Here is an 11,935-nt window from a genome sequence, read left to right as displayed (position 1 = left end):
AATAACTACATGGTGTTAATGCAAATGAGACAGACTTGTTTACATTACCTAAACATAATACCATAACCTTATACCGAATAGAATGTATTTCCATTTGTTTTCTCATAACTATGCACTTAATTGCAACATCACTTTCTATTAAAGGTCAACTAATGCTAACTATTTTAATAATTGAAAACAAACATGTACTGCCTAAACTACTCCACTCACCCGGGTACAATTCAGCCTTAGGCCGGGTACACATCTAAACGACAGGCAATCATGCCGGTTCATCCCGGACCATCACAGATTGCCTGTTTAATTTAATGAATGATAGAATGATATGTCATTCCATCCCTCACTAAAATACACAGTCTCACACACAGTATTGTATGCAGGCCGCGGAAGTGCGCAATCGTGCACTTAATAATATGCACAATTTGTCATTCCGAATTGCCTGGAAACAACAAATAGTAGCAATATCTTTTAAGTGTGTATCCGGCCTTACAGCATTATCTACTAGAATGAAAAGGACAAAACATTTGAATTCCGCCCTATGACGTTCTGCACTGATGTTTTCCCCTTAATGTTACACAATTAATAGCAACGTAATATATAAAATTACTACCTTCTGAAATGGAAGTATATAAAAAAGACCAGAGGGATCCTTTATTTCATCAATTTGATTAGCTGTGAATGTTTTTAAGCGCGCAGTCTTTGATCTAAACTGGCAGTTAGGAATAACACTGAAAAGAAACAGAATAAAGTGTATGAGTGTCTTTAGCTAGTAACATAGGCATCTACAGTAGCCCTGCTTAACGTTTCTATGTAAACAATCTTGCTGGTGGGAACAAAAAAGAAATACAAATTTCTCAGCATCCAATAAAAGTCTGTAGACCATATAAATACATGAGCATGCATCAAACTCAGCGGCTACAATCCTGACAGCCTGGAACTAAAGCAATTGTAAACAACATTTTTGGTGCTTGTACTGATGGGAACTCAGAAAAATATACATATTACACAAGTTAATATAAAGTAAATGAAAAGGTCCATATGTACTCTCTACATTGCTATGCCACTCCTAGCTGTGAGAGGGCTACTGGAGCATGTGTTTAGCTCTGCTGGCTTTGTGTCTGCGTGCCTGCCATGTGTTGGGTGACACTAAGTTTATTAGTCATTGTTTGGGAGAAGTGGTATCAGCGCACATTGGCCCTCATTCCGAGTTGTTCGCTCGGTATTTTTCATCGCATCGCAGTGAAAATCCGCTTAGTACGCATGCGCAAAGTTCGCACTGCGACTGCGCCAAGTAACTTTACTATGAAGAAAGTATTTTTACTCACGGCTTTTTCTTCGCTCCGGCGAACGTAATGTGATTGACAGGAAATGGGTGTTACTGGGCGGAAACACGGCGTTTCAGGGGCGTGTGGCTGAAAACGCTACCGTTTCCGGAAAAAACGCAGGAGTGGCCGGAGAAACGGTGGGAGTGCCTGGGCGAACGCTGGGTGTGTTTGTGACGTCAACCAGGAACGACAAGCACTGAACTGATCGCACAGGCAGAGTAAGTCTGGAGCTACTCTGAAACTGCTAAGTAGTTAGTAATCGCAATATTGCGAATACATCGGTCGCAATTTTAAGAAGCTAAGATTCACTCCCAGTAGGCGGCGGCTTAGCGTGTGTAACTCTGCTAAATTCGCCTTGCGACCGATCAACTCGGAATGAGGGCCATTATACAGCTTATCCCCTATGTAAGAAAGCAGCCAGGGGCGCATTATCGGCGCTACTATCTACAAGATAGCGTGCCGATGTGCCACCCAATGTATGAATGGCCAGTGGCCTCTTTACCAATGTTGTGCCGCCATAATACATCGGCCCCTGTCTGTATTGTTTTATCTCAGGCAGAGACAGGATTCAGAAATTGCTAATTTTGGTGCTGAACACTGACTGACTTCTCTGAGGGGGAACATGTATTATGTGGTGGTGATAGTGGAGAAAATGGTAACTGCACACGTTACGTGCAACAGTAATACATCTCATCAGTACTGCTTCCTGCTCTGTCTCGGTAAAGTGGCGCAAAGCATGAAACGCTACAGTGGCGCAATATGTGTCGCTATAATACATCTCACCCTGAGTCTTTCAGTGCTGGAAAGTGAGTGGGAAGAATGCAAGTCATTCATGAAAGTGTTTTGTTTATGTTGTTTTTCGTTAATATGGTACTTAGGGGCAGATGTATTATAGCGGCAACAACACAGACGAGCTGTATTAATATCTCGTCTACCGGAGTGAAAACTCCCACCTTCAGCGATCCCTGCCAGAGCCCACAGCGCATCAGCCTAGGTGCTCTCTCCTCCAGGCTGGCTCCACTGGGGATGCAAGAGATCTCACATGCAGCCAGGAGCCCGGCAGATGCCGCAGCCAGGGACAGTGCTGCCCCTGCTGTGGTGACGGAGCAACGTTAGCTGCAGCTGTCGGAACAGTCAATGCTACTGACCGTTCATACATTGGACTGGCACATTGGCGCAATATCTTGTAGATAGCAGCGCTGATAACAATGGGGGTATATGCCAGTAACCACTGCTTTCTTACCTGGAGGAGAAGTGGCATCAGTGCGCTACCACTTACCCCTATAATGCCTGGTAATACATCGACCCCTCGGTTCCGTATGCAGCCTGGTTCTAAAATGACTGCATAGGCTGCTATGATAGTTGACCATCCCTCCCAAAATGACCAAATACAGGCCCTTGGGGGTCTATTTACTAAGCCTTGGGTGGCGATAAAGTGGCAGGAGATAAAGTACCAGCCAATCAGCTTCTAACTGTTATTTTTCAAACACAGCCTGTGACATGGCAGTTAGGATGTGATTGGCTGAAACTTTATCTCTGGTCACTTTATCTCCATCCAAGGCTTAGTAAATAGACACCTTAATATTGATTATAAAAAATAAGATTTTACTTACCGGTAAATCTATTTCTCGTAGTCCGTAGTGGATGCTGGGCACTCCGTAAGGACCATGGGGATAGACGGGCTCCGCAGGAGACATGGGCACTTTAAGAAAGAATTTAGGTTCTGGTGTGCACTGGCTCCTCCCTCTATGCACCTCCTCCAGACCTCAGTTAGAGAAACTGTGCCCAGATGAGCTGACAGTACAAGACAAGGATTTTGGTAATCCAGGGCAAGATTCATACCAGCCACACCAATCACACCGTATAACTTGTGATAAACTTACCCAGTTAACAGTATGAAAAACAACAGAGCATCAGGTCAACCCTGATGCAACCATAACATTACCCTTATTGAAGCAATAACTATATACAAGTATTGCAGCAGAATTCAGCACTTGGGACGGGCGCCCAGCATCCACTACGGACTACGAGAAATAGATTTACCGGTAAGTAAAATCTTATTTTCTCTAACGTCCTAGTGGATGCTGGGGACTCCGTAAGGACCATGGGGATTATACCAAAGCTCCCAAACGGGCGGGAGAGTGCGGATGACTCTGCAGCACCGATTGAGCAAACACAAGGTCCTACTCAGCCAGGGTATCAAACTTGTAGAACTTTGCAAAAGTGTTTGAACCCGACCAAGTAGCCGCTCGGCAAAGCTGTAATGCCGAGACCCCTCGGGCAGCCGCCCAAGAAGAGACCACCTTCCTCGTGGAATGGGCCTTAACTGATTTAGGCAGCGGCAATCCAGCCGCAGAATGAGCCTGCTGAATCGTGTTACAGATCCAGCGAGCAACAGTTTGCTTTGAAGAAGGAGCACCAAGCTTGTTGGAAGCATACAGGATAAACAAAGATTCTGTTTTCCTGACCCTAGCCGTTCTGGCTACATAAACCTTCAAAGCCCTGACCACATCAAGTAACTCGGAATCCTCCAAGTCAGTAGTAGCCACAGGCACCACAATAGGTTGGTTTATATGAAAGGATGAAACCACTCTCTATCCGCATGGAAAACCAGATAGGGGCTTTCATGTGACAAAGCCGCCAACTCTGACACACGCCTAGCCGAAGCCAAGGCTAATAGCATGACCACCTTCCACGTGAGATATTTCAACTCCACCGTTTTGAGTGGTTCAAACCAGTGGGATTTCAGGAAACTCAACACCACGTTAAGATCCCAAGGTGCCACTGGAGGCACAAAAAGGGGCTGAATATGCAGCACTCCCTTTACAAACGTCTGAACTTCATGTAGAGAAGTCAACTCCTTTTGAAAGAAAATGGATAGGGCCGAAATCTGGACCTTAATGGAACCCAATTTTAGGCCCAAATTCACTCCTGACTGTAGGAAGTGAAGGAAACGGCCCAGCTGGAATTCCTCCGTAGGGGCATTCCTGGCCTCACACCAAGCAACATATTTTCGCCATATACGGTGATAATGTTGAGCTGTTACGTCCTTCCTAGCCTTTATCAGCGTAGGAATGACCTCATCCGGAATGCCTTTCTCTGCTAGGATCCGGCGTTCAACCGCCACGCTGTCAAACGCAGCCGCGGTAAATCTTGGAACAGACAGGGCCCCTGTTGCAAGTCCTGTCTTAGAGGAAGAGGCCACGGGTCCTCGGTGAGCATTTCTTGCAGATCTGGATACCAAGTCCTTCGTGGCCATTCTGGAACAATGAGTATTGTTCTCAATCCTCTTTTTCTTATTATTCTCAGCACCTTGGGTATGAGAGGAAGAGGAGGAAATACATAGACCGACTGGAACACCCACGGTGTCACCAGGGCGTCTACAGCTATCGCCTGAAGGTCTCTTGACCTGGCGCAATACCTCTGTAGTTTTTTGTTGAGGCGGGATGCCATCATGTCCACCTGTGGCAGTTCCCACCGACTTGCAATCTGTGCGAAGACTTCCTGATGAAGTCCCCACTCTCCCGGGTGGAGGTCGTGTCTGCTGAGGAAGTCTGCTTCCTAGTTGTCCACTCCCGGGATGAACACTGCTGACAGTGCGCTTACGTGATTTTCCGCCCAGCGAAGAATTCTGGTGGCTTCCGCCATCGCCACCCTGCTCATTGTGCCGCCTTGTCGGTTTACATGAGCCACTGCGGTGATGTTGTCTGACTGAATCAGAACCGGTTGGTCGCGAAGCAGGATCTCCGCTTGACGTAGGGCGTTGTATATGGCCCTTAGTTCCAGGATGTTGATGTGAAGGCAAGTCTCCTGACTTGACCACTTGGAAATTTCTTCCCTGTGTGACTGCTCCCCACCCTTGGAGGCTTGCATCCATGGTCACCAGGACCCAGTTCTGAATGCCGAATCTGCGGCCCTGGAGAAGGTGAGCACTCTGCAGCCACCACAGGAGACACACCCTGGCCCTGGGGGATAGGGTGATTAACCGATGCATCTGAAGATGTGATCCGGACCACTTGTCCAGTAAGTCCCATTGAAAGGTCCTCGCATGGAACCTGCCGAAGGGAATGGCCTCGTATGATGCCACCATCTTTCCCAGGACTCGAATGCAGTGATGCACTGACACCTGTTTTGGTTTTAATAGGTTCCTGACCAGTGTCATGAGTTCCTGAGCTTTATCTATCGGGAGATAAACCATTTTCTGGTCTGTGTCTAGAATCATGCCTAGGAAAGGCAGACTAGTCGTAGGAACCAACTGCGACTTTGGAATATTTAGAATCCAGCCGTAACACTTCCAGAGAAAGTGCTACGCTGATCAGCAACTGCTCTCTTGATCTCGCCTTTATGAGGAGATCGTCCAAGTATGGGATAATTGTGACCCCTTGCTTCCGCAGGAGCACCATCATTTCCGCCATTACCTTGGTAAATATTCTCGGAGCCGTGGAGAGACCAAACGGCAATGTCTGAAATTGGTAATGACAATCCTGTACCACAAATCTGAGGTACGCCTGATGAGGTGGATAAATGGGGACATGAAGGTATGCATCCTTTATGTCCAGAGACACCATAAAATCCCCCCCTTCCAGGCTTGCGATGACCGCTCTCAGCGATTCCATCTTGAGCTTGAACCTTTTCAGGTACATGTTCAGGGATTTTAAATTCAATATGGGTCTGACCGAACCGTCCGGTTTCGGGACTACAAACATGGTCGAATAATAACCCCTTCCTTGTTGAAGGAGGGGAACCTTGACCACCACCTGTTGAAGATACAATTTGTGAATTGCAGTTAACACTATTTCCCTCTCGTGGGGGGAAGCTGGCAGGGCCGATTTGAGGTATCGGTGAGGGGGTATCTCTTCGAATTCCAGCTTGTATCCCTGAGACACAATATCTATTGCCCAGGGATCCAACTGGGAGTGAACCCACTTGTGGCTGAAATTTCGAAGACGTGCCCCCACCGGGCCTAGCTCCGCCTGTGGAGCCCCAGCGTCATGCGGTGGATTTTGTGGAAGCCGGGGAGGACTTCTGTTCCTGGGAACTAGCTGTGTTGTGCAGCTTCTTTCCTCTGCCCCTGCCTCTGGCAAGAAAGGACGCACCTCGGACTTTCTTGTTTTTCTGTGATCGAAAGGACTGCATTTGATAATACGGTGCTCTCTTAGGCTGTGAGGAAACATATGGCAAAAAAATTGACTTTCCAGCAGTAGCTGTGGAGACCAGGTCCGAGAGACCCTCCCCAAATAATTCCTCACTCTTGTAAGGTAAAACCTCCATATGCCTTTTTGAGTCGGCATCACCTGTCCATTGCCGAGTCCACAGGACCCTTCTGGCAGAAATTGACATAGCATTTATTCTAGAACCCAGCAGACTAATGTCTCTTTGAGCATCTCTCATATATAGGACAGCGTCTTTAATATGCCCCAAGGTCAACAATATAGTATCCTTGTCTAAGGTATCATATTCCTCAGATAAGGTATCCGTCCATGCTGCTACAGCACTACACACCCAGGCCGACGCGATCGCCGGCCTCAGCAAGGTACCCGAATGTGTATAAATGGATTTCAGGGTAACCTCCTGTTTGCGATCCGCAGCATCTTTGAGGGTAGCCGTATCCTGTGACGGCAGGGCTCCCTTCTTGGATAAGCGTGTTAAAGCTTTGTCCACCTTAGGGGAGGATTCCCAGCGTAACCTGTCCGTTGGCAGGAAAGGATACGCCATAAGAATCCTTTTGGAGATCTGCAGTTTTTTATCTGGAGATTCCCAAGCCTTTTCACATAACTCATTTAGTTTGTGTGAGGGGGGAAAGGTTACCTCCGGCTTCTTTTCCCGATACATATGTACCCTCTTGTCAGGGGCTGGGGTTTCCTCTGTGATGTGCAACATATCCTTAATTGCTATAATCATATAACGGATGGATTTAGCCAATTTAGGCTGTAACTTTGCATCATCGTAATCGACACTGGAGTCAGAATCCATGTCGGTATCTGTGTCAACAATTTGGGATAGTGGGCACTTCTGAGACCCTGACGGCCTCTGCGACATAGCATCAGGCACGGGTTGAGACCCTGACTGTCCTGAGGCTTCAGCTTTTTCTAACCTTTTATGCAAGGAATTAACATTATCATTTAAAACCTTCCACATATCCATCCAATCAGGTGTCGGCGCCGTCGGCGGAGACACCACATTCATTTGCTCCCGCTCTGCTTCCACATAGCCTTCCTCGTCAAACATGTCGACACAAGCGTACCGACACACCACACACACAGGGAATGCCCTTTTTGAAGACAGTTCCCCCACAAGGCCCTTTGGAGAGACAGAGAGAGAGTATGCCAGCACACACCCCAGCGCTATAAACCCAGGAATAACACAGTAACTTAATGTTAACCCAGTAGCTGCTGTTTATATTGATATTTGCGCCTAATTATGTGCCCCCCCCTCTCTTTTTACCCTCTTCTACCGTGTATCTGCAGGGGAGAGCCTGGGGAGCTTCCTCTCAGCGGAGCTGTGGAGAAAAAATGGCGCTGGTGAGTGCTGAGGAAGAAGCCCCGCCCCCTCGACGGCGGGCTTCTGTCCCGCTTAAATATGCATTTTCTTGGCGGGGGCTCATACATATATACAGTGCCCAACTGTATATATGTTTACTTTTGCCAAAAAGAGGTCCAAATGCTGCCCAGGGCGCCCCCCCCCCCTGCACCCTTACAGTGACCGGAGTATGTGAGGTGTGTGGGAGCAATGGCGCACAGTTGCAGTGCTGTGCGTTACCTCAGTGAAGAACGGAGTCTTCTGCCGCCGATTTGAAGTCTTCTTGCTTCTCATACTAACCCGGCTTCTGACTTCCGGCTCTGCGAGGGGGACGGCGGCGCGGCTCTGGGATCGGACGGCGAGGGTGAGATCCTGCGTACGATCCCTCTGGAGCTAATGGTGTCCAGTAGCCTAAGAAGCAGGACCTAGCTACAGAGAGTAGGGCTGCTTCTCTCCCCTCTGTCCCACGATGCAGGGAGTCTGTTGCCAGCAGAGCTCCCTGAAAATAAAAAACCTAACAAAATACTTTCTCTCAGCAAACTCAGGAGAGCTCACTGAAAAGCACCCAGCTCGTCTGGGCACAGTATCAAACTGAGGTCTGGAGGAGGGGCATAGAGGGAGGAGCCAGAGCACACCAGAACCTAAATTCTTTCTTAAAGTGCCCATGTCTCCTGCGGAGCCCGTCTATCCCCATGGTCCTTACGGAGTCCCCAGCATCCACTAGGACGTTAGAGAAATTACAGACTTTGCATACAGAGTTACACTAGATGCATACACTCCTATAACAGATTACAAATGAATGAGATGTGTGAATGATAAATACACAAATTTAACTGTGGATATTTATCCCATCATAATTTATGTCTGTCTTCATGTTTAGGGGTCTATCCATGAAGCAGTCAAGAGTGGAGAAGTTGCACATGGCAACCAATCGGCATTGAAGTAACATGTTTAATTTGCATACTATAAAATTATACATAGCAGCTGATTGGTTGCCATGAGCCCTTAATCATCTTGTTCCTTCAAATCTTAGCACTTTTATTGCACCTAGTGTATACCAAGATTTTCCATTTTCTGTCCTCCAAGTATCCCCTGTGTATGACAGTACTTTATTACAGCAATCATGCAGGTTATAAAAATAAAAAGTCCAGCACCACAGACAGCGGTCACCAAATAGAATATAGGCCCTCATTCCGAGTTGATCGCTAGCTGCCATTGTTCGCAGCACAGCGATCAGGCTAAAAATCTGCCCTTCTGCGCATGCATATGAGGTGCAGTGCGCACGCGCGACGTACTTTCACAAAAGCCGATGCATTCACACAAGGTCCAGCGACGCTTTTCAGTCGCACTGCTGGCCGCAGAGTGATTGACAGGAAGTGGGTGTTTCTGGGTGGTAACTGACCGTTTTCGTAGAGTGTGTGTAAAAACGTAGGAGTGGCTAAGGAAACGGGGGAGTGGCTGGCCGAACGCAGGGCGTGTTTGTGACGTCAAAACAGGAACTAAACAGTCTGAAGTGATCGCTAGCTAGGAGTAGGTCTCAAGCTACTCAGAAACTGCACAATCTTTTTTTGTAGCAGCGCTGCAATTCTTTCGTTCGCACTTCTGCTAAGCTAAGATACACTCCCAGAGGGCGGCGGCTCAGCGTTTGCACTGCTGCTAAACGCAGCTACCGAGAGATCAACTTGGAATGAGGGCCATAGATCTACGCAGATCTGGGGAATAATACCTGTGTGCAGCAGTGATAAACTGTATTTTATGAGCATTTGTCTGGAAAGTTTACCTAACCTTAAAGGGCTCTTGTATTTTTTAAATGCAAATGTAAAGCACTTAGGGGTATATTTACTAAAGTGAAAGTTTTTAGAAGTGGGTGTTTCCCATAGCAACCAATCAGATTCTACTCATTTATCTAGTACCTTCTAGAAGATAATAACTAGAATCTGATTGCTATGGGCAACATCTCCACTTCTAAAAAAACAAAACACTGTACTTTATTAAATACACCCCTTAGAGTGTAATTGGGAGGAAAATGCTATGAAAATAACATTTTTATTATTACTGATGGTTTGTACATGAAGAAGCTCAATTTTATTAAAGCATTATTCATAACCCGTGGTAATGTCCCCAGTGTCCCATAATAACGCTAAATACCAACAGGACCCTTGTACACAGCATAGGAGACAGTGACAGCCGCTCAGCTGTTATGATTCCCCATAATAAGCCATTGCTGGCGATAATGCCCAGAGAGATGGTCCTCCCAGCGGTGAGTGAGAAAGAGGCTAGACAGTACACGGGTCTGCCACTCTATGTGAACTCTATGGTAAGTAGCCCGGTGGCGCCCTTTGCTCCGCTCCCAGCGCACCTGACTTGTCCGTGGCTGTAGCCGATCTTTGCAGTGTAGGCCCCGTTATCTAACACCAAGGTGGTCATCCCGGGTCTTGAAACCCCGCATACAGTGTAAGGATCATCCGGGAATTGTGTGACGTGAGCCGTACGAGCCTGGCGCCGCTCTCCCCGCTGCATTGTGGGAAATGGGAGGACTGGGGGTCACCTCCCTGCGTATAGATAGTCTGACTGCAAGTTGTTAGACAAGTGTGTGCGCCGTAAAGCATCGGGCTGCAAACTCAGCTGAGCTGAGCAGTTAATGGGAGTGACCGGGGGTGGATGGCGATGGGGTGAGAGATAACCTTAGTATTATCTTACAACAGCCAGCAGCAGCAGTAGCTTAAACAAGCATAGCACATTATGGGACCCAGTGGTCCAAGGTTTTTTTTTTTTATTTTAATTATTATTATTATTCCTCTAAACTTCACTGTACTAACATGCTGGGGTTTGATGAAATAAATTATTTCTGGAGTTAGTACCAGTTACCTTGTGTACTATATGTACAGTTAGAACATCCATATTGGAGATTGTATTAATATCACAGGAACCACCTGTGCAATTCACATGCATGACATATACATTGAGGCATAATTCCACCTTTCTGGATGCTTATTGGTAGAACTGTGCAGAATAGACGCAATGGGGTCAATTGAATTAGGAGCAAATTTGCTTTATGAAACTTGCCTACATGTGAATTTGTGTGCCTGAGAAATGGAAGATCCAATTAGAAATTCCAATTCGTAGTATCTGGGAAGGTTGCACAATTTTTTTTACAAAGCGTAAATGGAAAAGTCCATGCAAAATTGGGAGAAACCATTCTCGACCCCAAAAATGTGGCAACTGAGATAGCAGGGCCATATACAGATGTGTCCACTTACATCTAGCCTCCCTGCACATTTAACAGCCCTTCTAGTCACGCCATGCCATGGTTTCGACTTGATAGTTCCGAGCGTCTTTTCAAGTAACTTTTTCCATTGAAAGTGTCTTATTCATAAAACGATGCAAATAGTACGAACAATCAGCTTTTGCTGAATAAAATTTTCTGCTGCAGGGTACACTGGGCTCCACAGGGTATGACATTGGGGTGTAGAGTAGGATCTTGATCCGAGGCACCAACAGGCTAAAAGCTTTGACTGTTCCCAGAATGCATAGCGCTGCCTCCTCTATAACCCCGCCTCCGTGCACAGGACCTCAGTTTTGTAGTTGGTGCCATGCAGTGCAGGCATACAACAGATGGGCTGCTAAAGCAGCCCTGAGTAGAGCTTTTTAAAGTGAAAAATGAAGACTTCACAGGCTGCAGCAGAGACACTATGTTAGATGTCAGTCAGACATCTGCTGCAGCTCCATCACCTCCCCCAGCGGCGCTGTATACTCCCGCGCCCTGGTTGCCGGGTACTTACAGCGAAGGCTCCGGTTTTCTTCTGTCAGGCACACACACCACCGCAGCTCTCCAGGATCGTGTGGCCGCATTCAGGGAGGAGGTAAGTGGGTCCCCCAGGCGGGACCCGCTGTAAACCACGATCCGGCTCGGCCGGTGGGAGGCGGGCCGCGAGCGCTGGTGTGGACACTGTGGCAGTACAGGGACCCCACTAGACCACCAGGGCAAGGGCGCAGGTCGGATTCTCTCAAAAATCCGTTTGCTAAGGCCCACAGTACCCGGTGGTGAAGTCCAGCAAGTGGATAAGGCTCTGACCTGTAGCCCCTCCCCCCAG

At 47.4% G+C, this 11,935-nt stretch overlaps 1 protein-coding gene and 1 long non-coding RNA gene across 2 annotated transcripts in view; one reads left to right on the top strand and one right to left on the bottom strand.

Moving 5' to 3' along the window:
• ACTR6 (actin related protein 6) overlaps nucleotides 1-10,427 on the bottom strand; it is a 31,773-nt gene extending 21,346 nt beyond the window's left edge. The window contains exons 1-2 of the mRNA XM_063927951.1: nucleotides 10,201-10,427; nucleotides 608-725 (exon numbers count right to left, since the gene is read on the bottom strand). Of these exons, the coding sequence (XP_063784021.1) occupies nucleotides 608-725; nucleotides 10,201-10,361 (279 nt within the window). The 5' untranslated portion in view covers nucleotides 10,362-10,427. The remainder of the gene's footprint in view (nucleotides 1-607; nucleotides 726-10,200) is intronic.
• Nucleotides 10,428-10,439: 12 nt separating this feature from the next.
• LOC134933018 (uncharacterized) overlaps nucleotides 10,440-11,935 on the top strand; it is a 3,006-nt gene continuing 1,510 nt past the window's right edge. Inside the window, exon 1 of the long non-coding RNA XR_010179564.1 lies at nucleotides 10,440-10,513. This is a non-coding gene — a long non-coding RNA (uncharacterized LOC134933018). The remainder of the gene's footprint in view (nucleotides 10,514-11,935) is intronic.

Source organism: Pseudophryne corroboree, chromosome 6 (genome assembly GCF_028390025.1).
Source record: "Pseudophryne corroboree isolate aPseCor3 chromosome 6, aPseCor3.hap2, whole genome shotgun sequence".
Lineage (NCBI taxonomy): Eukaryota > Metazoa > Chordata > Amphibia > Anura > Myobatrachidae > Pseudophryne > Pseudophryne corroboree.
This window is presented reverse-complemented; position numbering and strand designations above follow the sequence as displayed.